Source organism: Leptosomus discolor, chromosome Z (genome assembly GCF_034619465.1).
Source record: "Leptosomus discolor isolate bLepDis1 chromosome Z, bLepDis1.hap2, whole genome shotgun sequence".
Classification (NCBI taxonomy): domain Eukaryota; kingdom Metazoa; phylum Chordata; class Aves; order Leptosomiformes; family Leptosomidae; genus Leptosomus; species Leptosomus discolor.
Window position 1 is genome coordinate 71,315,191 of NC_141419.1, and position 25,137 is coordinate 71,340,327.

Genomic DNA, 25,137 nt, shown 5'->3' on the forward strand with positions numbered 1-25,137 from the left:
TTAATCAAATCGAAGGCATGTCAGTGAAATAAATTTACTTCTAGCACAAATCCACTCTATGGAACTACTAAATTGGCATCACTCAGAAAGCAAAATTTCCCCTCCATACAAGCAGCACCCCAGTTTTGACACTCTTGTTACTTATACCCACTTACATGAAAAACTCAGTTGCTACTAGAGAAACCTGACAAAGTTGTAGCTCAAAATTTGACGGAACACTAAAGCATTATTGAAAAGTGACTTTCCCAGAGACTTTTGAAAGCTTGCAGTAGGAAACTTTGTACAGGTTACAAAGAAAACAATGGAAGATGGGTTTTCTATAAAAGAGAAACCTGCTAAGACAAAGTACTCAGAGTACCTTCTACCCTTAAAAATACTAGGAAGCCAATTTTATTACTTTTTGATAGTTTAAAAAAAAAATCCTCCAGAATTTCTGCAAGAACTGTAGGTTAGTCATCCAAAGCACCAATTGCACCTATTAGCAGATACCCTGTCTTAAAAGAGTTCCATCTGTGCTACTAGACAACTACAGTGAAATACAGTCCCAGTCTTCTCATTGCAGCTCTAGCCCCAGAATACTACCTGCAATTTCTCTCAAATCTAATAAATTCCTTGTCATGTACATGCAGTCTAGGTTTAGCTCCATTGTCATCGTATTAAAAACTAAAGATTTTGAGAACAAGACATGGAGTAGAGGGAAGCAGTCTTCAATTTCAGTTGCACCTTAAAGCCCGATGCTCCCATATGTGCCTGCCTTTCTCTTTCTCAGGCTGAAAAGTTGTGCGGTTTTCTCTAATGGGAAAAGTGGATGTTGAAATTAAGTAAGTGTTGGAACACTAAAGAGCTAAATGAAGGTAATGTAATTTGGATAAGGAAAATCTGTCTTCTGTTCTGGCAGAATCAATGAAGTAAATTTGAGAACAAACTTACACATGAAAGTCAGTTTCTTGGGCTGCAAGACAGTCTCATAATACAGAAATAGTATCACACCTTTCAGCATTTCACTCAATTCACCAAAAGAAGGAAGATTCAGTGGTAGTCTATGATATGGAAAAATCATGCTCAGTTCCCTTCACTACTGAACTACAGTCCTGGATTTAAAAAGAGTTCTCATTTAAAGGAGTGTTGAAAAGCACTCAAACACAATGACAATGACAGCAGTGGTGTTCAGTTGTGTACCCCAAACACATGGTTCTGAAGATAGTTAATTTGAGACGTTTTGACTAGGTTCCCTTATGCTTCAGATTTAATTGCAATATGTAGATTTAGAAATTAATAGAAATATTTGATCTGTTTTCACCAAAAGAGCCCTCAGGCTTTTATTTTTTTAGTGGAATCCCATTCCTGAGTTCTTCCTACCTCCACAAAACAAGAGCTAGAGAGACTGGCCAAGCCTCTGTTAGTCCTTAAGGACTTTTAACATGGCGTGAACTGCACTGCGCAGCACCACTGAGGACACAGAAGAGATTTTGCGCAGTCATGAAAATAAATCAAAGAAACTTCAGTAAGTCTGAAAGAAGAATAAGCCATTGTGCTCATCAAACGCAGGTGGCAACCATCAGGTCTGTATTCAATTCTAAAGCCTCGTCTTCAACTAGGCTTCAGTTTTGCAATCTACATAATCCACCATATCCTTGATACTGAATTATTTCTAAGACGCAAAAAAAAACCCCAACAAACAAACGCAAACCCCATTACAGTATCCCTTGTGTTCCTCACTGTCTGCAGCAGAAAATTAATCTAGGACAAAGTAACAAAGCAAAAATGTAATGAGGATTCAATATGTGGAAGGAATAGAAGTCACAGAAGCTACAGAAGGTTGGTACTATTAGATGAGGACAACTCAGCTGTTAGCAAGGCTTGGTAAAGACTCATCTTTTACATAAGTTGTACAAAGATTTAGACCTTCTCCTTAATCTTCCAATGACACAAGCCTCACTGTCAAAGTTTATGGTTACACTGGCATCTCTGATAGTTGCTTGCTGCATGCTAATTCTCATTTCAGCTGAAGATATTAAAAACAAAAGGAAGTGAAGGCGTCCAGATCATGTGGTCAAACATGACATCATGTAACATACCTAAGACAATAAAGATGCAGTAAGCAGTAAAGCAGAAAGCTCCTCTTCTATTTTCAACTACTCTGCATGCCATTCTTCACAGAGACGGAAAACTCACAGAACTCCTACAGGGCAAGGGCTCCAAAAAAGCAGAAATGTTGGCTGTCAGCTGGTGAGCAAGAACTCCATGCTGGGTGGAATGAGCTGCATTGCTTGAAACACACAAAATACTTTAGAAAAGCCAATTCAAGAACAGCAAGTACTGTCCTCGTATATATTTGCAGCACATGTCAAGTCTCGTGGTCATCCAAATAATGCACTGCGTGGGAATATACCCCCACACACTCTAGCATCCTACCAGGGCAGTAAGTCAAGGCTTACTGTTTGTCATATAGACCACACAGATCTTCAATCACAGGCAGCATTTGGTCCCACCTCTGATGTAGCAGGTCTTCTTCCACCAGTAACTGTGAACACTGTCACTCTTCAGCAGATTTTTGAGGAAAAACCCCATGTCTTTCCTGGGCTTCATTGTCATATTGCTTACCATCATCATGGACCAAAGCTGCAAGTTGGGCATTTAAGATCTATGAATAGCCATACATGATTCAATTTCAGTAACAGACACCATAAAGGAGGCAGAATCAACTTTCAAAAAACTAATTTTAATCAAAACAAAAAAATTGTTGATCATTAACAAGTTTATAAAACAGTGATTTAGTTACATAAATAAATTGATATCAGTGTATCAAATCTTAATTACTTTCAACTTCATGAGCATGTTTACATGGGTGATGAAGTACAACCTTTTTACCTATTATAATAAATAAAATGGAGAGAATGAAATAGTTTTTCTAAACAAAAATAACTACAAACATACCTCTAGCATGTTCTCTAATGAAGTGAACAAGAGACACTGGACAACTTTTGCACCAAAACAAAAACTGCTTTAAAAAGCACAAGGATACAGAACCATCAGCTAAAGTAAAGACACTATACTGTAACCAAAGTTGGTATTTAATAATATAATGAACAGTTTGGTAGTTAGATCTCCAGTTTGGTTATTTTAAAGCATTAAGACAAGGCAAGATAGAAGGCTGCTTTTGTTTGAGTAATTCTAGAGAAAATAAAATATATTAAAAAAACAAACTGAAAAGTAGAACAGTCATACCTACACAACTTTCTGTCCTGCACAAAGTCAAAATACTTATGCAGAATATATATATATAATATATATATATGTTATTTGTGCACAAAGGTTAGCTTATTATTAGCTCACTGCAAAGGCGTAATGTATCATGTCAATCATTTTGGAAAACATTTTGCTTTTTGTGTCAAAAAGGATATTTCTTTAAGTCTTCTAGGCTAGGAGGCACAAACCCCGATTCTGGCATACTGTATTCTTAATGCTAAGGCTTGCTGCTCTGGCTGTGTATTTTTTGTTGTCCCTCTTTACTATAGTGCCTGTTACAAGCATGTGTGTATGTGTGTATACATATATATGTATACACGGGTTGTATAAATATATATATATAAAATTTCCCCATTAGGTATCAGTCCAACCATGCAATCCAAAAGGTGGCTCTGCATAGATGCCCAGCATATAGTTCACCACCCGAGCCAACCCTGAAGCAAGGCGCACTTTAGTCCTTCTGATAGGTTTTCTTTTTTGTTTAAAACCAAGCTACTGCAGCTTCAAGTATTTTGCATTACATAGATTTTTTTTTATAAATTAGTTAATGTTATATTTTTCAATATTCAGACATATACTATAATATATATACAGTACAATAAATGCTCTCATTCTTTTTTTAATTTTTTTGATAAATCCCTGAGAATGTATGTTGACAGTCGCTAAGTTTCCACATGCACAAGCATTGTGTGCCATGCTTCTGGATGAACAGCACTGCAAAGCCACGTGGTCAGCCTTTTAACTATTAGTATTTTGTTTGTTGGTTTGTTTAAATACGCTGAAATGTAAGGATGAGTTACAAAGGAGTAAAGCTGAATCCATTCGAGGTACTTATCACAGGATGGAGGTGTTTTGTTTGGTTTTTAAAGCCATTGCAATATGTTTGTTTTTGAGGCTGTGAACGTATACAGAAAGAACAGGAGAGCGATGTGGGCTTTTGCCACTTGACAACATATACTCAGTGTAAACCAAACCTTTTTAAACCTCTCTCATACAAAACAGAAAAAAAAAAATTAAACACACAAACTTTCACAACATGACAGTTTAGTCTGCAAACTCAATAGAACTATACACATATAATACCGGTGTGGCTCTGTTTCTTTAAGTTAAAAAGGTTACAAAGGCAGGCTCAAGTAAAAACAAACCACCCCTCCCACCCCCCAACCCCTCCATTCACACATTTTCGTCAACCAAACCGCTCACGAACCAGCATCATCAGTTTCTTTTTGCCTTTGTAGATTTGTTTTAGGTTATCAATAAACTGTGTAAACTGGATGTGACCATCATGAGCCATTAAGAAGGTCTCTCGAGCCTTGCTGAGGAACTCTATAAACTCACTATAGTGTCGCGGGCTGATGTGAGTGAGACGTGAATGAGTTGTATTAATGTAGGCTCCGATGGTGGCATCTAAGAGTTGCCGTAAAGGGGCTTTGTCCAGTGACATGAGCTTACCAGAGTTCCTCCTTCCATGAAGTCCCACCATGCCAGGAGTGGTCAAAGTACACCTACGCAAAATGTCTGACAGTACTGTTGCACATTTGACACTTTTGACCACCAGAGGTATTATAGCTGCTAGCTCATTTTTCCCAAGGGAGTGGCTGAGCGCACATGCCCACAGAACGTCATTAATGGCAGGGTGTGTGTCCTGATTGTAACTCAGGTTGAGATGCGTCATGGCCAAAGTGGCCAGCTTGTAGGCCCGCATGGGGTAACCACGGTGCTCCATGTATCGTGCTATAGTAAAAAGCTGCGAGTAGCTCATGCCGGTTGTAGCAGCATCAAGAACGATTTGGTAAGCGGTCTCAAAAGCTATATGATCCTTTTCACACAAGGTCAGTGCAGAGAGGGCACAGTTTTGAGGATCCTTCATGGCACACTGTAGAGCAAGCGTCCTAGCACTGCCGGCCAACTTCTCCTGCTGATGGCAGTCCAGATGCAGACGGACGATGGTGCTGTTGGACATCACTGTTGTAGCAACAATACTAGTGGCTTCAGTTGGAGTGAAAAGTGTAAACCAGTTTTGCATGATACTATCCAGTGCATAAACACCTGGTGAGAGAAAGAAGAGATTAGCCACAACTGGCAAAACCTAGCAGATACAGGTGTTCACTAAGAGATCACATTTGCAACAAAGTGTAAGAGGTTGTCAGTACATCCAAGGGGATGCACTTCGGCAAAAAGGGCTAAACCAGACAGCGTGGCTGGAAAAGGACATTAAAACAAGGGCTACTGTCCAAACTCTGTAGCAGTCACCAAAATGCAGAGAATAATAAAAAAGCCTGCAAGATAAGCTTTAATCTCCCGGTGTGACAACCAAGCTGTTTTATTGTTATTTAAGACATTCTGGATAACAATTCTGGCTCATTTGGTCTCATCACATCACTCAAAAGCAGTCCTCATACTCAACACTTTCAAAAGGCAATTTTAACTTCTTTTCTCACTGTGCATCTCAAGGCACAGTGCTTGCACAGAAGAATAATATTAAAGTATGTGAAATGGCTTTCTTAATAGAACACTATGGCACACCCTAACAGAACACACTAAACAGACTTAAAAATAATAATAAGAAAAAATCCTAACCCCCACCTCCTCCCAACAGGCTCTTCAGACACATCGTGTATCAAATTCATACGTGCTTGAACATAGAGATCCTTATTACGGAAATACTCTGAGCAGTATGAACTACTGGATATTATCTGAAATAGCTATTTTCCTTAGCATCACTTTGTTCCTGGCATGTTGTGTGTTTGGCAGGGGGAGGAAGGGGGAAACAGTGACTAATGGGTTCCATAAGTGGAACCTTATAGCCAACTAGAATGCCTTATTATTGCTAGAGGCACTTTACACACAACTGTGAGCCCACCTAAACCACACCCAGAGGTCCTCATTTTCTCTGTAGGACTCTGATGCTTTCCGTGCACCCCTTCACTCATGTGCAACAATTCAGCATAGCCAGAATACCAGATCTTCATTTAAATAAACAGATTCCCTGCTTTACAAACTTGATTAAGTCTCAAGAGTACTTTGCATAACATTATAGGTTCTTTATGGGATACTTCTATTAGAATATGTAAACTAATTTAAAGTAGTATTAAAACCAGCATTTTATCTGCTGATATGCAACTACACAAAATAGTACCCAGGCACTAATATCTGTAAGATAGCCTCAGCAATGATTATCTTAGCAAAGATATAAAAGCAATCAAACAAAAGCATTGCATGAAAATTCACAGACACAAACCACTTTCTGGCTGAGAGTATACAAAGGCAATCTGTGTTTTCCCACGCTACTGACAACATTAATTTCCCAGTCAAGCACAAAGCAAAGAATAAACTAATCCAGAGCAGCAGCAATCCTCTGAAGTTCTGAAGCTCAAGAAGCATCTGTGCAATACAATCCAACTCAGATGTATGAAATACAGTAATAATAATAAATACAGTAAAGAAACATGCTTTCCGGAAATACCTTTAGTAACAATTAAAACTGCTCCCTTATCTTAAATACTTATATTGTCCCCACTACCACTGGCAGGTTTTTTGTTGGTTTTGTCGGTTTGTGTGGTTTTGGGGTTTTTTTGCAGCTACACAGTTTTTAACGCATTCATCTCCACTTCCAGATTCTGTATCCTTATCTTGCAGATGGTAAAGTGGAATACAGAAGCCAAGGGACATCTAATCAAGACACACAGGAAATCTATGGCAAAGCCCAGAAGTGAACAGAATGTCCTGCTGAGTGCACTATTCTCCCACTGCTGTCCTCCAAGTATAAGGCCTGTTCTGTTCCCACCTTATTTTCACCTTACACGCTTAATGATGAGTGCATTGGTATTTGGTCTGCTTTACAGTGCAGACAAGAGGCCTGCACAATGTAATAGCCACATAACAACTCTAAGCTTTGAACTTACCTAGGGGCTTAAAAAGCCCCCTAACAATGCAAACCTCTTCATGAGATCCTGTCTGCCACACAGTAGGAGGCATCCTCCGCATTTCATTCACCTGTTTTCTGGTTCCTCTTTCCACAACCGACCACACAGCACTCTCACCTGCCTTTCAGAGCAAGTAAAGTTGTAGCACAGTGCAACGGCCCATAACCACAAGCCTTTTGTCCACTGCAGCCTCAAACCCATCTGGGAGGGGAGAAGGGGAAATCTGGGGTATTTCCCATAGGTTATGCACACTTCCACCTTGCAGGGGAAAAGTCACACTGCATAACTCAACTACTGTCTCACTTAACCTGTGCATAAATAAACCACTCATTGCCTTCTTACCAAAAGAATTGTGTAGACAAACAGGAAGCGGGAGACATTTGCAGAACCCAGATGCTGACAAGCAAGATCTACCCCTCTAAGACTAGCTGACAAGAGAAGCATCTCAGAACATACCTACTTCTGTTGCACACGTTACCAACCACCTCACCATTTCCCGCCGTCGCCAATTCAGTGTTGACAGTGTCATCCGCATCACCTATTAAAACAACACAAACAAAATACAAATTAATCCTACTGTAAACCAAGGCAGTATACCAACAATTAGGGATTTTAAGTTACTCAAATACGCCAAGGTTAAAATTGGCAGCCTCTTGCCCTCTCCACTGCGTTACCGCCTTTTTAGCTGATATGTCAAAGAATTCAAAAGTATTGCTCAGCTATCTTAGAACAGCATGCAGAGAGTAATTCGAACTGCAGATCCTTCAAGGCTAGAGGAGAGAGACTGTTTTATCCACAGGGAAGAAAAAAAAAAGGACATAAAAAAGCCACATGCCCCACACCCAACAAGAAAAAAAGCCCAATCAATTACCAATTATTCAAATTATATTATACCATGTCTCCTCCCTCTATGCACAGTAGTCTAAAATGGAAACATATCAACTCTTGTTGGGCAAACTAACCCCTTTAATTTTTCTCTCATCTGCATTTCTTTTCACTAACTTCAACACCACAGACTGGAGTTAGTGTACTGTGGTTTGATTGACTGCTTATTCTGCAAAGATATATACACAATTCCAGATATATCCAGGTGTTATTAAGAAGTCCACAGCGATGATTTCTGTCTCTGAACAAGGAGTCCCTGCAAAGAAGTTCCATTGTAAAACCATCAGAATCCTAGAAAAAAGACCGTAAGCTTTGATTGTAGTGCCCATATTTTATACCACTTGCTGTTATTGCCTATGTTGTTTCTCAAAACATGTGCAAATACGTCTACTCAGTAAAACAAACACTGCACGGCAATTGCATGTAAAGCTTGCTTCAGCTACCTGGACAGGGCTTATATATATCTAGATGAAAAAAGCAAGTAGTTTTCTCTGTAAAATATCAGTGATCCTACTATAGTATTACTATTTGTAGCAAATAAATAAAGAGCATCATAGGTCAATTATAGAGCTCTCAAAGATCTTCACATATTAAACTTAACAAATGCCCTCACAAAACAACTCTCAGACCATAACCCCTCCCAATCCTAAGGTGACTTCAAAGGCCCTCTGTCATATTTGTTACTCCTGCCACTTGCTTTAGTCCTACACTGTAGACAGGATTGCTGAGGAGCACAAATGCAAAGATGATCTTTAAGAACTCTGCTTATAAACAGCTGTGAGTGCTTCCAAGCTGGCCTCCACACATTCCCACCTTGAGAACCTGGTGACTGGTTGCACATCACCCGAAGTTATAGGATAAGGACAGCCTTGTTGGCCTCAAACATTGTAGCATCATTTTAAATAAACATAACTTAAGTGCTAGATTGAAGAATAGCATTTTGAAAAAGCAAACTGATCTGTAAGGAGCAACCCAGCACATTTTAAAATACGGCTAATGTACATCATGGAACCTGCCTTTGCTTGAAGTCTTCCTGGAAGAAAAACAGGCAGCCCCAAGTCAGAACGCTTTAGAATGCAAATATCTGTCCATCAAAGGGAAGGAGTTTAGATGACTTCCTGTATTGATGTACACACAAACTGAAGGCTAACTCCTCTTCCAATATCCATGATGAATTTTCAGCTTCCCCCAAGTAGAGTGAATCCAAGAGGGTTATGTACTGAATCCTGCTACTGGTGAGGGAGGGAAGGAGGTAAAAAACCAAAAATGGTGTGAATGATCACTTCTCTGAAATTCTTCTCTGATGATGTCCCTCACTGTGGTGGTCAGTAAAAGGATCAGCAATCACAAGAGCCTTCAGCAAGTGTAGCAGGCATAATAATAGTTCCAGTGTAGCCAGCCCTAACTCAACAGCAAAAAAACAATACCATATCTAGTTTCTTGACATGTAAAAGTTTCTTGATGAACTATTCTGGAATTAGGTTCCTTTCATTTGATTGAAGTGACAAGAGGAGAACAGCAAGATAAAGGCCCTTTACTCATGATAAAAAAGCCAAGGATTTAAAATAAAGCATATATTGATGTCCTGACGAAGGAGGAGTTGAATTTATACTGTAGCACATGCAGCCAAAGAACTATTTCACTTCTGCTCAACACATTCTTGAGCTACCTCTTCCTCAAATGCAGTTCCACATCTGTCCAAGATCTATAAAAGATCTGTGCTATCAATTGAAGAGAGCTTTTCAACAAGCCAGGATGTCTGAAAATTACCAGAGGCCCCTGGGAATTACACAGCTTACCTGAAAGTCAAGCTCTCTTCCACACAGATTGACTTTGTCTTCCTGGATCTTTGTAAGAATTTCTTAAAGAGGAAGAGAAGATCTCACCACCCATAAGAAATACAAGAAATGTCCAACCAACCACTAGCTCCCACACCAACGTGAAACTTCTTCGTCATCCCACTGGAAGGAGGTTTATCTATTTATTTACTCATTCATTCACAGGTTTGGGGGGAAAGGACACCATTTGCCAAATATACATTGAGTGACCACCTGCACTAACTTGCTCAACAGTTCTGCCAGCAGGACCTGTTTGCACGTGTGGTAATATTTGCACTGATGTAGCATACAAGAGGCAAACAGAGGAATGGAAGCCCCATTTGTACCTGCAGATCTTGCAGTGTCCATGCTAGTAAGATTCTGAAGGACAGAAAACACCTGAGATGCTCCATGCCTCTTTCCATAGCCAGTTTAAAAGCCTTCCCTCTGCTGAGTCACTTAACACATGCTGCCATTGGAAATAGGGAGAAAGAACCCAGAAGTCTATACATTACTCCCAAATCTAGAACAATATAAGAGGCTTTTCTGACACAGAGATCCCAGTGACAGAGTTGTGAAATCGTTCGTATCATCGCCTCAGCCCAACTTGTCATTGCTGTAGCTGAGGCAGAACAGCATACTTGTGAGGACACTGCTGTTTAGTTTACCATGTGAGGGCAGAAAGTTTTCTAGGGCACATAAATGTTCTAAGTAGTCAGATACTATTCAGTGATTACAGACAATCTAATTGCCATTAAGTTGGGGTGGCACAGAAGGGGGAAGCATCTGTAGGCCACTAGAGTCAGTACCAACACTAAGGTTTTTGCAGGAAAAGCGTTACTGCAGAAATCTACACAGCTGTGAGTAACTACCAGAAAACTGCTACGCATCTTCCTTCTAGAAAGCAAACTACCTTTAATGTTCTTAATACATCCTCATAAGCTCGGGACAAAACAGTGGACAAGTTCTACACCAGTTTGTTCCAAACCCTGGGACTGAGGACAAAGTAAGTGTTCGTGATATTCCTTCACTTGATCTTACTAAAGACATTCTGATGACACCATCAACTAGAAAAGCATATCCATTAATACAGTGATATGCAAAGTGTGCTACCACTGAATCATACTTGGTGAATGCTTGAGGTGACACACAGGTCAACTATAAGGATCTTCCTCTTTCTCAAGTAAACAAACATTTAAGACATGAACATACCTAGATGTGAAAAAAGCAGTAGATTTCCACAGCAACCCCAAGAATATGAAAGGCTAACAAAGCATCCAGAATCTCAGCCTTCTGATCAAAGACTTCAGCTTCTAAACATACTACCCTCCTTTGGCATGAGAAGCAACTGGGAGAATTATCCTTTCTCCAGAATTCTTTGGAGCTTTGTTTACTGAAGCAAAGTACTAAACGCTTTTCTGATCTTTGCATGTTTTTTGATTAAAGAACTCCCTGAAGAGGGGTGAAGAGATTTATTGCTCTTGAAATGAACTGTGCAAACTCCGAGATTCATCAGTGTCAGGCGATATTGCTCCAGATACCTAAAACTTAGCTGTTTCCTTTTAGCTTGCAAAGTCTCTCCCAAGAGCCTGAAAACTCATCTGAGGTTCTTCAACATCTCAAGCTGAGTCTGATGCATCCGACCATCCCATAGCTTGTGGAGTACAGGATTTTGATGAAGGAAGTGAGAGGGCTGCTGTTAGCAGTCTGCCTTAGAAACAGGTCATTATGGTTGACCTTGGCTTTCTCTAGTAATTCATCAAGCACTTAACAAAACTCACTTAGGGGAAAGGAAGGGAAGGAATGTTAAGAAACCCCTCAAAGCCATGAAGAAAATACAGTGCATTTCTGGCAAGCAGAGTAATTTTGCTCTCTAGCCACTCCTACATATACTCCTGAACCCACTGCACTGGTCCTCTCTCACCCCTAAACAGAAGAGCTGCTCCAAGCAATCCCTTCCACTCTCATGATACAAAGGGGCTGCGCAGGCCCTTGATCTGTGTTTACTAGTCCATTGAGCTTCGGATCAGAAAACAGGACCTAAAAACTCCAGACAGAGCCCAAAGAGGGTATGGTCCACAGAGCTTAAAAGCTATCCCATCAACATGGGTCAAATTCTTTTCTTCTGGTGTAATAAGAAACAAGGGAAATGTAATAATAATGAACAAGGGAAATACCTGAAGGCCCAACTCCAGAGAAACTTTCAGAAGAGTGATGTCTGGCAAGCTGTCCATGAGTGTTGCTATTTTAAATGCATCCTGGGCAAGTTTGAAGATGTGTGATGAGGAGTGGATATTTTTCTGGATGGATTCTAACACTGTTTCCAGCCTCCGAACATCACCTGAAAGGTGTAAACAGAATCACCAAAATGGAATAAGCTCCCAAAACATTCAGAGATGCATTATAATTTAACCTGCTGTTGCAATAGTATGATGTTTCAGTTATACACACGTTGTTTTTAGAAACCTTCCATAATTAAATCATTTATGAATGAAAGATACAAGACTGCACAAACTCCTCTAATGCCTGATGGTGTTAGTGGAGTACATGGCCAGAAATCACCCTGATTTGTTAATTTTAGAAGTGATTTGTCCATTCCTGGACAACCCACAGTCTATGTCATGAGTCAGAAGAACAAAAAGCTGTCTCATCAGCCTCAAACTAAGCTCATCTGGCTACCATCCAGCTAACTTAACTGCTTTGCTGGAATATTAAGTGACAGGTTTAAGCCAGTTCAGTTTGTGTACCCATTTCAAGCTCCTGTCAGACTGCAATCTGGATTTCTAAACACAAGTTTTATAATCTGGTTACTCCATGCAATATTAAAAGCGTACATTTAGTTGAGTACATAACTGACAGCTCTACCTTTGGCTGCTGTTAGCATGGTTGATGCCAGCTCACACTGCTGGGATTCGATGTGACTTAGTGTGAACCAGCGGGGATACCGGTTTGGAACAACTGATGCAATGTGGTGTGGGCGGGACATGTCTCCTGAAGGAGCTGTAGATTCCAATACTAGCAACCTGAAATAAGGAAGAAATCCTCTTTCATTAAATCATTATTACATTAGGTTACTCAAGAGCAAAATGAACTGCAAGAACGCATGACCTTTTTTATGAAATATGCCTTTTTGGTTACTAAAAGAAGGATTGGAAAAACACTTCTCGGGGAATCTTGTAAGTCCATTTCCCAAACTTTCCTACATCAGCGGGCATCTCCAGGAATTCACTGCACAATTAAGCCACCCATTAACCAAGGCAGCAGAGTTTCTGAATCACGCATAGAGCTGAAGCTTTTCTGCCTGCCTTGTTTCAGTCTTTGAACCACAGCCCCCAGGAAGGAAAGTGGAGTAGTTCTCCACTTTATTGAGAACATGTAAATATTTTTAAATATTTGGAACACAATTTCTTCACTTATGAACGCTCAAAGTAAAGGAGAGGTATATTCAACACATCATTCAGATTTTGACCTTGCAATAAATTCAGACATGAACTGAAGTCCAAAAAGGACATTTTACTGTTCAACTATGACTACTTTTTAAAGTCCTTAAAAGAACTTTAGCCTACCAACGTTTTATAATGTACCATGATCTGACGTTAGGGTCCCAAACAGCAGTGACAGAGGAAGTTCCCTTTAAAGTTAATCTTCTCACTCAATTTTCTAATCCTGATGCAAAAATTTCTTCTGAGTACACACCAATCTACAGTCTTATCCACCAAGGAGAACTCACACTTAGAAAATTCAAATTAACGTGTGTGTGTTGTTGACTTCTACAACATACGTGACTACTATAACAGAGACTCAACTGACGGCCCTTACAATACACCAGATAGAACCAGTACACTAGAAACTATGTAAGTACCAATGCAAAAAAGTAGGAGTGAACAAGAACAGGCATTTTTATTCAATAAAATTAAGCATAGTTTCAGGGTATAAATGGTTAATGAGACATCAAATGATAGTAATAAGACAACGTCCAGAAGAAAAGCCTTTTGATGCTTAGCTTCTTGATCAGGGTTAATAAGTAAGTTCTGATTCTACCAGCTTTCATATGCAAGTGATTTTCTAGCAGGAAGTGTTCTGAGAGGACAAAGAAAATTGGATCTCTCATTAATAAAACTGCAACTACCGAATACTGAAAATCTAATGCATTGTGATTTTCTCTGATAGAATATTTCTTATGCAATAAGCTCATTTAAACGTAAGTTACCATTTCTTGCACTTAAGTAAATACCTAAGTTCTTTAAGTAACTGGAGTGCATGTCTTTTTTTTTCCCACAATAAGATAGTTTTAAGTTTCATCAGTTTTCTGTAGGTTCCTGAAGCATACGAGAGTATTTTTAAGAATACCTCAAGAAAGGTAATTTTGAATATACAGGAGGGTATCTAGTAGGCACATATAAACACAACACACCATTCGAATAACTACCATTAGTTTATATTAACATTTTCAGACACATGTATGTGCATGCTAATATGAAAAAAAAGGCTTCTCTTGATTTGTATCAAGAGTCAAATCTCCTCCCTAGTACCACTAAGACTTATCTTTATATAAGCTTTATATACATAAAAATAAAATATATATATAAACTCTTCAGCCAACTTTTTCCAAGCATAGAGAGAGGGCAGGGGGAGAGATGCATTATTAGCTGGTTTCGATAAATAGTAAAATTCCCAACTACCTAATGCAAAAAGTGGTTATTACATTATAAGTAACAGTGAATAGACAGAGTATGAAAGAAAGAGGTTGTTTTGGGGAAATGTTCTGTCACTTTGAATTTCATTGCCAGCTATGTTCTTTTGCTGAGAAAAGAAATGTTGTTGTGAATTGGTGGCTTTCATGCAATTTTGGCAATATTAGGGAACATCAGAACAAGCACAAGCAGATTTTGCATTCTTCACTTTTTCTCCTCCCCCTGTCAAACATCAATTATTTAGGTAGGTTTTAGCAAAGCTACCTTGTGATTAAACACCACCATTAAAGTCTGGCTCCCAGAGCCTGGGTGAAATTCAGGCTTAACAAGGGATCAGCCAAACTAAGCCAAACATTCAAGTTCAGATTCCAAGTGAGCAGTCAACTAGGTCAATGCAGATCCACATTCTCCCAAGTGTCCACTCCATGTTTCAGCGCTGCAAGCAGAGAACTGTAGACAAAAATGACCATCAAGGATAGCACAACCCTGTCCCTGCAGACCTGAGGCGTATGCATGAAAGGCTTTACGGTCTCAGCTTCCACTGATTTCACACTGAATGTTCTGCACACTAAAATATCGTTCAAAAAAATGAAATGGCAACCGTTGATTTTGAATACAAAGAGGTAAAACACTCCAGAGCTGTCATCATGGGTCATTGACCCACACAGACATTGAGCATTCCCTAAGAAACATCTTGTTCCTGATTACTGAAGATAAATAGGATGCAAGTCAGGCATTTTGTTGTCATATGACATACTCCATTTAAATCCCAACATTCACAAAGAAGTGGGCAAGACTGCTTTGTTAGGAAACACAAGGAAAAAGTACTGGCTCAGACCACATCATATGGTTTCAAATCTATCACTGAGAGTTAATTTAGTAAGAAGGCCAGTGGAACAAATAGTCCTACTGAACAGGCTAAGAAGTAGATAATCCTAAGACTGATGGTGAGATGCCTCTTTCCACATTTCCTCACCAATACCATCACGCACACAACCACATGGGTGAGAGAACGCATGTGCTGAAGCTGTCATTGTTTAAAACCATGTCGCACAAGAATGGGATTCTAGAAGGATTTGTAACAGAGAATGCTATTTTACATTTGTAGATAAACCTAATTTTATATTTATAAATGACTAAACTGCAGTTACCACAGAGATCAATTGATTTTACAGATGGCAGAACCAAAATAATTTCCCCTTAAAGGGTGCTTCTTTTAGAAAAAAAGACTAGAGCTTGATTACCAAGCTCTTTCCCCTTTTCGCAACCGCTACTTGTGCTTTTTCTAGACAAATCGTGAAAACATACCGCATGGCTCTCAGTGCAGTTTTGTATGCCAATTCAGCATCATGAGGTAGGAGAGAGGTGAAGAGATACTTGGCAAATGTGTGCATTGGAACACTCTCTCGATGGATGACTTCGCCTAAGCCACTATATGGTCCAGCTGCAGGAAAGAAAAAGAATGTCAATCTTTACATACTGCTAAAACCCAACTTCTGGACTTTTAAAAATATTCACTATAACTTCAGTTAGAATCAGTACTCAGAGACACAGTTTGCTGCACAAAAGGTAAAGTTATATTGATATTTCTGTGAAATATATTACACATATATCACATACATATAATGTATTACAAGTATATTAAATACCATATATTCTTTGAGACAAGAAGACAGACTGCAAAGTACTGTATAGTATTTAGCACACTACCAGTGCACATAAAAATGACAGGGTGGTTCTAGGCTCATTCAGGAAGCCTATGGTACGCAAAAGTAGAAAGTGATAATCCTAGCTTTCCCTCCACATAGTAACACTGTGCACATGAATCCCTATGCTTGCTGTTGGTGCGTGACTGCTTTATAAATCCACCAGAAAAAAAAAGTGGTTACATTGGAAAAATGTCTATCTTCAATTGAAGTTACATGACCAATCACCACAGCAGCACTTGATCTCTATGAATGTCTCACCTGACATTAGGCATTCAAATAACTCTTTGGTCTGGACTTGGTATCCAGAGCAGACTAGGTCAGATCTTGCACCAAAGCTGGCTTTGTTAGTCCATTTTAGCCACATGATCTTAACAATTGTATTTGTTGTGGGAAAACTATCCCCATTGTTGAGGCAATAGATTTTGCTCACACTCAGTGCAGCCAGTGTAGTATTTCAACATCACAACAGCAGCATCAAGAGTGACAACAACAAAGTTAAATGCAACTACTTCCTTGACAAATTCTGAATGTTCACTATGCACCTGAATCCTATTTTTTACACTTCTCCTGCAACCTTAAAGAATGTTACTCTTGTTAACAGGAACAGTGTTGAACAGGTTTTTTACTTCAGAGACTAGAAGTTCAGGCATTAAATTCTGCAAGACAGGTAAGAATCTTATATTAACTATTATTGGACTATTATTGCACAGATAGCAGCCAGCAGTCCCAGAAGTTACTACTACTACTTCTACTAGAGAATCCAACACACCACACTTGGATGGATAAATGAATGACCATGTGAGCACATTTCTTCACTGCAGAGTCATGTGTGTAGTTTAAACTGCTTCCAGCAGCAGTTCAAACTAACATGGCCAGCTCTACACTGAAGCAGACAAGGAGAACAGATGAGAAACAGCCAAGCTGCTCAGGCACAGTTTTTCTGACTGGTGGTTTAGCACAACGTGTGAAGATAAAAATCACAAGGCATGAAAAAACTCTGAGCTCCATAGGTGGGCATTTCTGAAGACTGGGGCTGATTACAAAGGAAATGTCAACGAAGATTTAGTAGGTAACAGTGTGTCTCAATCATTCAAAATGAAGTTGAAAGCCATTCAAAACTAGCTGGCATTGCTTCAATGAAAGAAGACATTTCATCTGTGTTTGCCAGCTGGTGGTCCAGTCAGAAACTCAGTTAGGACATGAAGAATACACGACAAAGCATTTATATGAAAATATATTCTGCCATTAACTTAGCAGTCAAGCAAAAAATTAGAACAGTTCTTGCAAAACAGTCTTGTGTTCCGCTTTCCCACGCACTCAAATGGTAGCTACATACAGCATGCATTAATCCGCATTAACAGCATAGAAATCAGCTTAATATTGGATTAAGCTTTCTTTATTATATCTACAGGACTAACTATAAAAACACAATCGATATGATTAGCATCTTAAATCACTGCAGTTTTTCCTCCATGTGAGTTAGCAGCTTCTGCCTAAGCTGGAGTAAACTGAAGCTATGGCAGGAATGCCAGATTTCTCAGCACAGTAATGCAAGACTATTGTTGCATGCTGCTCGCCACAGCAATTTTACAGGTAGTTACATTAGCAGATTTCCTGCTATGATCATTTGTCTACTACTCTAAGAAAACATTAAAATAATTTCAGTGATCAAAGTAGTAAACTAGAATTATCAGAGAACTCTTTAGAGAAATCTTGCCTTTTCCTCATAAAGTGTCCCTACCAGTAAACAGATGCAGCAAATTGATTTTACAATCCATAGGATCCCTGTATCGTGGTTAATAGCTGGATCCAGAAAGCAGCTGTTCTTATTCAAAGACCATAAAGCAGCAGTACTGTCACACCATAATGGAAGCTCTCCCCATGGTGCAGCTTCTCCGCAGTTTCAGATGGCACCATCAGTAGGTACCAAAGTCTTGAAGGATCTGGGTAAAAATAGTGACTCAAAGCTGAGAGCCCTAAACAACTTAGTGTACCTCTTCAATTAAAGAGGAAGTTTTAAAAGACAAATGTCTTACAGAAAGAAAGCAGAACCTGACTGCTGTTTAAGTCTTCACAACTTACCCAGAGCAGTACCACACTCCACACCATCCCTTGAGCAAGCACTTAAAACTTGGACCATGCCTTTGGCCAATTAGTTCCTCTAAAGTTTTTTTTTTCCACTTAGAAAGCCAAAACCCAGAAAGACCACCTCAGAACCCATGAGACTACTCTCCGAACATGAGGGTCTCTGAACAAGTGCTACGTTAAGCCTTTTTAAAAGCTAAGGCAAAAGCACGCACTTTTTTGTACAGATTTTATTGTAACACACCAGCTAGTTACCAAACACCAACTGTTTGCCTTCATCAAAATTTAGTCATAAGACCAGGCCTTAAGCCTCAATATTTGACCACGTATGATACAAACTCCAAAAGGCAAGTCATTTTCCTAACTGCTACAGATAAAATGTTACATCTCTGTCCCAGGAATTCTAAGTGAGTGTTCTGAGCTCTTCACTTCGGAACAGAGGTAAAAACCTTCGAACATTTACAAAGCTGCCAGTCCCTTTTTCAGAATACAAGGAACACTTCGAATTTTGCTACCAAAGAACTGTTGATGATAACTGAAGTCTACATTATTTAGTCGTGAGCCTGGATTGTATAATCAGGATACTGACTATGAGATCTATACGGGACATTATATGGGATATTATATCAGGATATATACAATAAGATTATGACAAGAAACAAATCTAAAAACCAAAATGTAATCAAAATTAAAATAAAAGTCTTATAGGTCAATAGATGCCTTATCTCTACAGTCACGTGATATCTAAGTATGTTTGATTTTTTTAAGAGATTGGAAACAAAATTTTGCTGGAGTTCTAGGTTTCTCATGAGGTTCAATAAGAGCAAATGCAAGGTGCTGCACCTGGCTCGGGGCAACCCGCAGGTATCCATACAGGCTGGTGGACGAAGGGACTGAGAGCAGCCCTGCTGAGACGGACTTGGGGGTACCGGTGGATGAAAAGCTGGACATCAACCAGCAGTGTGCACTCACAACCCAGAAGGCCAACAGTGTCCTAGGCTGTATCAAAAGAAATGTGGCCAGCAGGTCGAGGGAGGTGATTCCGTCCCTCTACTCTGCTCTGGTGAGACCCCACCTGCAGTGCTGCATCCAGCTTCGGAGTCCAAGACATGGACCTGTTGGGGCGAGTCCAGAGTTGGGCCACAAAAGTGATCAGGGGGCTGGAGCACCTCCCCTGTGAGGACAGGCTGAGAGACCTGGGGGTGTTCAGGCTGGAGAAGGAACTGAGAAGACCTTGTTGCAGCCTTTCAGTACTTAAAAGGGGCTTACAGGAAAGATGGGGGCAATCTTTTTAACAGAGTCTGTTGCAATACGACAAGGAGTAATGGTTTTAAACTGAAAGAGGGTAGGATTTAGGCTAGATATAAGGAAGCGATATTTTACAATGAGGGCGGTGAGACACTGGAACAGGCTGCCCAGAGAGGTGGTAGAAGCCCCATGCCTGGAAATATTCAAGGTCAGGTTGGCTTTGGACAACCTCATCTAGCTAAAGATGTCTCTGCTCACTGCATGGCATTGGACTAGATGACTTCTAAAGGTCCCTTCCAACCCAAACTATTCCACGATTCTGTGAAAAAAAAAATCTGAATTATGTAAGGCAGTTTCCACAGGAATACTAGCTCTGTGTGCTTGTGCAAGTGAAGACAGTTTAAAGAAGCGGTTAGCATCTATATTGAGCTACCTTCTAATAGGAAGACTGCTTGTTTTCGAAAAATCTTCACCAGAGAATCATCCAATTCAATTTCTTGTAGCTTAGAAATGAGCTGCTCCTCATTTCGACAAACCTTCTCTTGTGCATACAAGCCATCTGGCATTATTCGTTGCTGTCCCAGCCCTATCAATGCTACTTCCACAGCCAGTGTTAAATAAGATTCCCCTTCTTCTAAGAACTTGTGTGCAGGCAGGTGCTGGTACTCCAGAGATTTGCATTGCCCCATGTTCTCTGTAAGGGGTGACATAGAAAGAAAAATACATCAGCAATTTGTTCCAACCCATAATCTGCCTAGAATTCCACACAGACAAATGCTTTCTCTGTATTACTGTTTTTTTTTAATGATTTAAATTACTAGTGAAATCTCAAAATCCAATGATCCAATCTGAAATACCCCATCCAATTCTACATGGCAAAAATACACAAAACAATTAGGTTTTAAATAACCCACTCAAAACCAGAAGTTTTACTTTTTAAACTGTACTGTTTAGAGAAAGGCAGTTTCTCCAGCTTTGTGTTAATGAGGCCAGACTTGGAAGATCCATTTAAATTTTTTTTCCCTACTCATTTCTGTATCTCCTTAAGGCCTTGATGTGTAAGAGGAATAAAAAGCTGCTTATATATCTGCATAATATTCGGTTTAAACTATTAGGATAGTGCAAATCCAATAGGCCTGGGAACTCCACAACTTTAAAGCATCCTCTGTTTGCTAGCACTCTTTTCAGGCTTTTTTGTTACAGTCGTATTTATGATTAAAATGTATATTATTAACAGTAGAAGTGTTACTTTTAGAAAAGATTACATGTAAATTCCAAACAGACCAAGCCATAAATTGCTTTAAAGAGTACTACCGATTCATCTGGCACTTCACAGACACATCATATAATAAAATGATATTCCACCCTGTAGCAGTTTACAGTCTAATTTAGTAACGAAAAGTTATAATGGACAGATGTAAAGAGACGGACAGCTGCAGCAAATGGGAATGCTGAATGCATTTGGTAGATTGCATATATGTGTGTAAAAGCAAGTTACTTTTCACCACACATTTTTTATTTCCTGGGTTGTTTTGGTTTTCTTTTTTTCTTTTTTTCTTTTTTTTTAATAATTCTAAAGAATCTGATTTCCGATTGCTTCTAATCAAAGTTCTTCCAGAATTGGTGGATATGGGATTAGACATTTATTGAAGAAAATCTATTTGAATAAAAGGAGTTTTGAGGCAAACCCACAAGATGATTGCAGATAAGCGTACAAAAGACCTGCAGGGAGATGGATGAATTCAGTTTCTGTCCACACAGGTGGTGCTGCAAAGCTACCAAAGAGGTGGAAAGAGACTGATAACAAGGAAGGAATTATTCAGTTAAGCTCCTCGGAAGCAAATACCAAAATTAAAACGGGTGTACACATCCTATCCTAAATTATGTATTGATACTGCAACACTGCTTTCCAATTCATATAATTTATAGATCATGTATTTATGGTGGTTTGTCACCAATTTGAAGTATTATGTACACTTGTAGCTAAGAAGTCCAATAACATCCTGGCTGCGTCAGGAGGAGTGTTGCCAGCATGTCAAGGGAGGTGATCCCTTCCCTCTGCTCAGCACTGCTGAGCCCACACCTGGAGTGCTGTGTCCAGTTGTGGGCTCCCCAGTACATGGGCATACCCGAGCAGATCCAGTGTGGGGCCACAAAGATGATTAAAGGACTGCAGCATCTCTCATATAATGAGAGTGAGACAGGTGGGATTATTTAGCCTGGAAAAGAGAAGGCTCAGGAGCATCTTACCAAAATGTATAAATATCTGATGGGAGAATGTAAAGAAGACAGTGCCAGACTCTTCTCAGTGGTATCCTGTGACAGGACAAGAGGCAATGGGCACAAACTGAAATACAGGAAATTCCATCTGAGCACAAGAAAACACTTTTTTACTGCGAGGGTGCTTGAACACTGCAAGAGGTTGCCCAGAGATGTTGTAGACTGTTCATTCTTGGAGTTATTAAAAACCCAACTGGACACAGTCCTGGGCAACCTGCTCTGAGCAGAGCAGGTGGACTTCATGATCTCCAGAGATCCCTTCCAGCCGCAGCAATTCTGCAATCCTGTGATTTCCTGAAATTTCTCAGAAAGAGGACAGAGCAATATATGTGGAGAGGGTTGCTGCTATAGTCTTATTCAGTTTTATTTCAAGTGTGAAATATGGAATTGTCTTCAAGAATGAGTAACTGGTAATTTTTAAATTATTTCATATTTTACTTTAAACATTTTTTTCTCCCTTGTGTTTTCTCAAGGAATGCAAATGTGAGTTCTTATACTATAAAAACACTGGTTTTGAAGCTGATGAAGAAAGGCAAGATAGAAAAATGCCTCTGGTAAACAAAGACGTATAGAAGATTGCTCCCTTTGCTTGGCCTTACCCGTGAAGTCTGAGAAACCATGGAAGCTCTCATCATCCACCCTGCAGGCTTCCATCAGGCTACTGAAGAGAGTGCCAATAGGGTCCAAAGGGTGTCCTACCCAACCTTCAAGATTCGTTATTGAGGTTACCCCTCTGTGGAGAAGTTCTGTGACAGAAAAGACGGAGGGAGGGGGGAGGGAAAGAGAGCACATGTTAGCCCCTCAAAACAACTATAAAACTAAACTCATTAAAATGCTCTCAGTTCAGGATTTAAAATATTTCCAGTAGCTTCTGCATAGAAGGAGAAAATAGTATCCTTCAGGGTGAATTGATTACCCTTTGTGAATATGTTAAAAGAGGAAAAAAGAAAAAGAATGAAGGCCAAACATTTTAAGAACTAATAAAATGTATTATGGGGTCAAAAATTTTGAAATCTCTTACTTGATACCAGTAACTTCTGAAAATGTCTGCTGAAAAACTACAGCAAAGACTTTTTTTGTTAAAATAGTCACAACAGTTTCCTCACTCAAAAAGATGCACTATCATTTTTACACTTTAAGTTAATCTGATGGCACTGAAAGAAATTAGAATATTCTAAAAGATGTTCCAATTTCATAAATAAAATATGAGCTTATCCTGCATCCAAATATTTATTGAAGTAATAAACTCAGAATGACAGCTCCTTCCAAAAAAAGTTTAAATGAGGTATACAAGAAAAAAAAAAATTGTTCTTTAAGTAGACCAAGTGCATTTTTTGTCATTCTAAAATTTCAGTCAACAAATACCTTCATGGATACTTTGTTTTGTAGCCCTCACCCATCATTTGGTTAGAACATGAGAAATTTATTTAGCACAGTGAATTGAAGGAAGTGTGGTTGTGGTAACAGATTTTAGCGATTCCCCAAATATTTTTTTTTTTTTTTTTAACTAAGAGCCTTATGGCAACAGCTCCCATTTGACTCCAACTCCCAACATTTTTCCTCCTAGACACATGCACATGACTGAACTATGACAGATCGAACACAGTATGAGATCACTTAAAAACTGTGTAACAAGCCATTACGGATGCTCTATTTCTCTGCCTGTTACGCACCAACTTGTACCTGCCTCAGCTCTCCCTTATTCACAAAGCATGATCTTTCTGAGTAATCATATGTATTTATCACAGAGGTTTAAAATCCTGCTTCTTGCCTATTTAAATGTGTGGGGCTACAAAATGAAAGTCACACTGTCAGGAGGAGGGGGGGGGCTTTTTTAAAATAATCCACTGATATGTAGTATGAAAAACAAACAAGCAATTGTATTACTAGCAAATAGCGTGTACTAAAGACAACAGGCAGAAGCAAGTAATATTACCAGAAAGGATTAATCACAGTGACTTCTTACTGCCTGCTTACAAACTTCACTCATGTCATGCCAAACAAACACTTCAGTCCTCCAGTCATACAGACATTTAACTAAATCACGCAAGTGGTTCCATGGACATCAGACTGGTCACATGAATAAAAGCTAAGTAGAAGCATGTGGTGTTTGCTGAACTAAAACCTAAAGCTGGACTGTTGCTGCAGAATTCATCTGCTTATAGAAAAAGACCAGCACATTTTGCCGTATTAAAACAGTGGTTTTTAAAAATTCCACATATAAGAGGAGAAAAAAAAAAAAAGTACTTAGTGACAACATAGCAACGACAAACTTCTTTGTTTCAGGGGAGGATGGATCACATTTCATACATTCCATTTTTTATTTATAATAGCATAATATTAGTTGACAGCTACAGAAACTGCCCACAGGGAAAGGAACTTCACACAAGCGTTGAAAGTCTAGGTACTGCATTAGCAACTGGAAATGAAAAGGAGCAGTACTACGACCAGCGCACTTACAGCAGACCCGTTACACCTGACGTTGGTATGTACACACATAAGCACACTCACACTGACATAGGCCCTCCCTTCTTACGCCCCCAACCCGTCCCATCCCCCTGCGTCTGAGAAGCTAGAAAAGCTGCAAAGCTTTTACAGCAACACTTGTTAAGATAGATACATCACATGACAAAAAGCAAATTATCCTAAGTAATAATACAAAGTGCTTTTAAGTCTGGTTCAAATCCAGAATCCACAATAGCAATCAAAAAACCCTTCTTCCTTGGGTACTGTGGGAAAAAAAAAAAATGGAGGCACATAGGAACTGCCAGTTACATTTTTTTCAGTCAGGTGTCTAGCCTGTCTTCTAAATGCTTATTTCTGGGGAAACACCTGCACACACACTCAAAAAATTTACACATATGACTTCACACTGGTATTTTTGCCTACAATGCATAAGGATACATATAGTTAAGAGTAGCAACAAAGATCTAAAATAAAATTTGAATTAAGGAATTCTTGTAGCAGCTGAGAAAGTAATTCCAGTTTTTCCACATGCATTGTTTAACCACAAAGCTATCCCTTCTTCCACTGCCTCTTCAAACTAACAAAGTTCAGTGTAGGATTTTTTTGGGTAGTAACGACCACAGGGAATAGAAACCGTATCAAAGGAGAACATTCCTTCAAAACAAACAAACAAAAAACCCAAAAGGACACACAAAAAAAAACCCAAAATGAAAAAACAACCGAACCCAAAAAACTCAGGGGTAGTGCTCATCAGAGGAGCACCACAGAACATTTTCTA

The 25,137-nt window shown here is 39.3% G+C and overlaps 1 protein-coding gene across 3 annotated transcripts in view; it reads right to left on the reverse strand.

Moving 5' to 3' along the window:
* Nucleotides 1-4,423: 4,423 nt before the first annotated feature.
* ZSWIM6 (zinc finger SWIM-type containing 6) overlaps nucleotides 4,424-25,137 on the reverse strand; it is a 113,026-nt gene continuing 92,312 nt past the window's right edge. The window contains exons 8-15 of one of the 3 annotated variants that reach the window (XM_086479249.1): nucleotides 22,511-22,639; nucleotides 20,641-20,646; nucleotides 20,047-20,307; nucleotides 15,880-16,015; nucleotides 12,743-12,900; nucleotides 12,055-12,218; nucleotides 7,632-7,713; nucleotides 4,424-5,298 (exon numbers count right to left, since the gene is read on the reverse strand). In XM_086479249.1, the coding sequence (XP_086335375.1) occupies nucleotides 4,436-5,298; nucleotides 7,632-7,713; nucleotides 12,055-12,218; nucleotides 12,743-12,900; nucleotides 15,880-16,015; nucleotides 20,047-20,307; nucleotides 20,641-20,646; nucleotides 22,511-22,639 (1,799 nt within the window). In that variant the 3' untranslated portion in view covers nucleotides 4,424-4,435. Of the gene's footprint in view, nucleotides 5,299-7,631; nucleotides 7,714-12,054; nucleotides 12,219-12,742; nucleotides 12,901-15,879; nucleotides 16,016-20,046; nucleotides 20,308-20,640; nucleotides 20,647-22,474; nucleotides 22,640-25,137 lie in introns of all 3 variants that reach the window. The other 2 variants (XM_086479251.1, XM_086479250.1) reach the window with 2 other exon arrangements.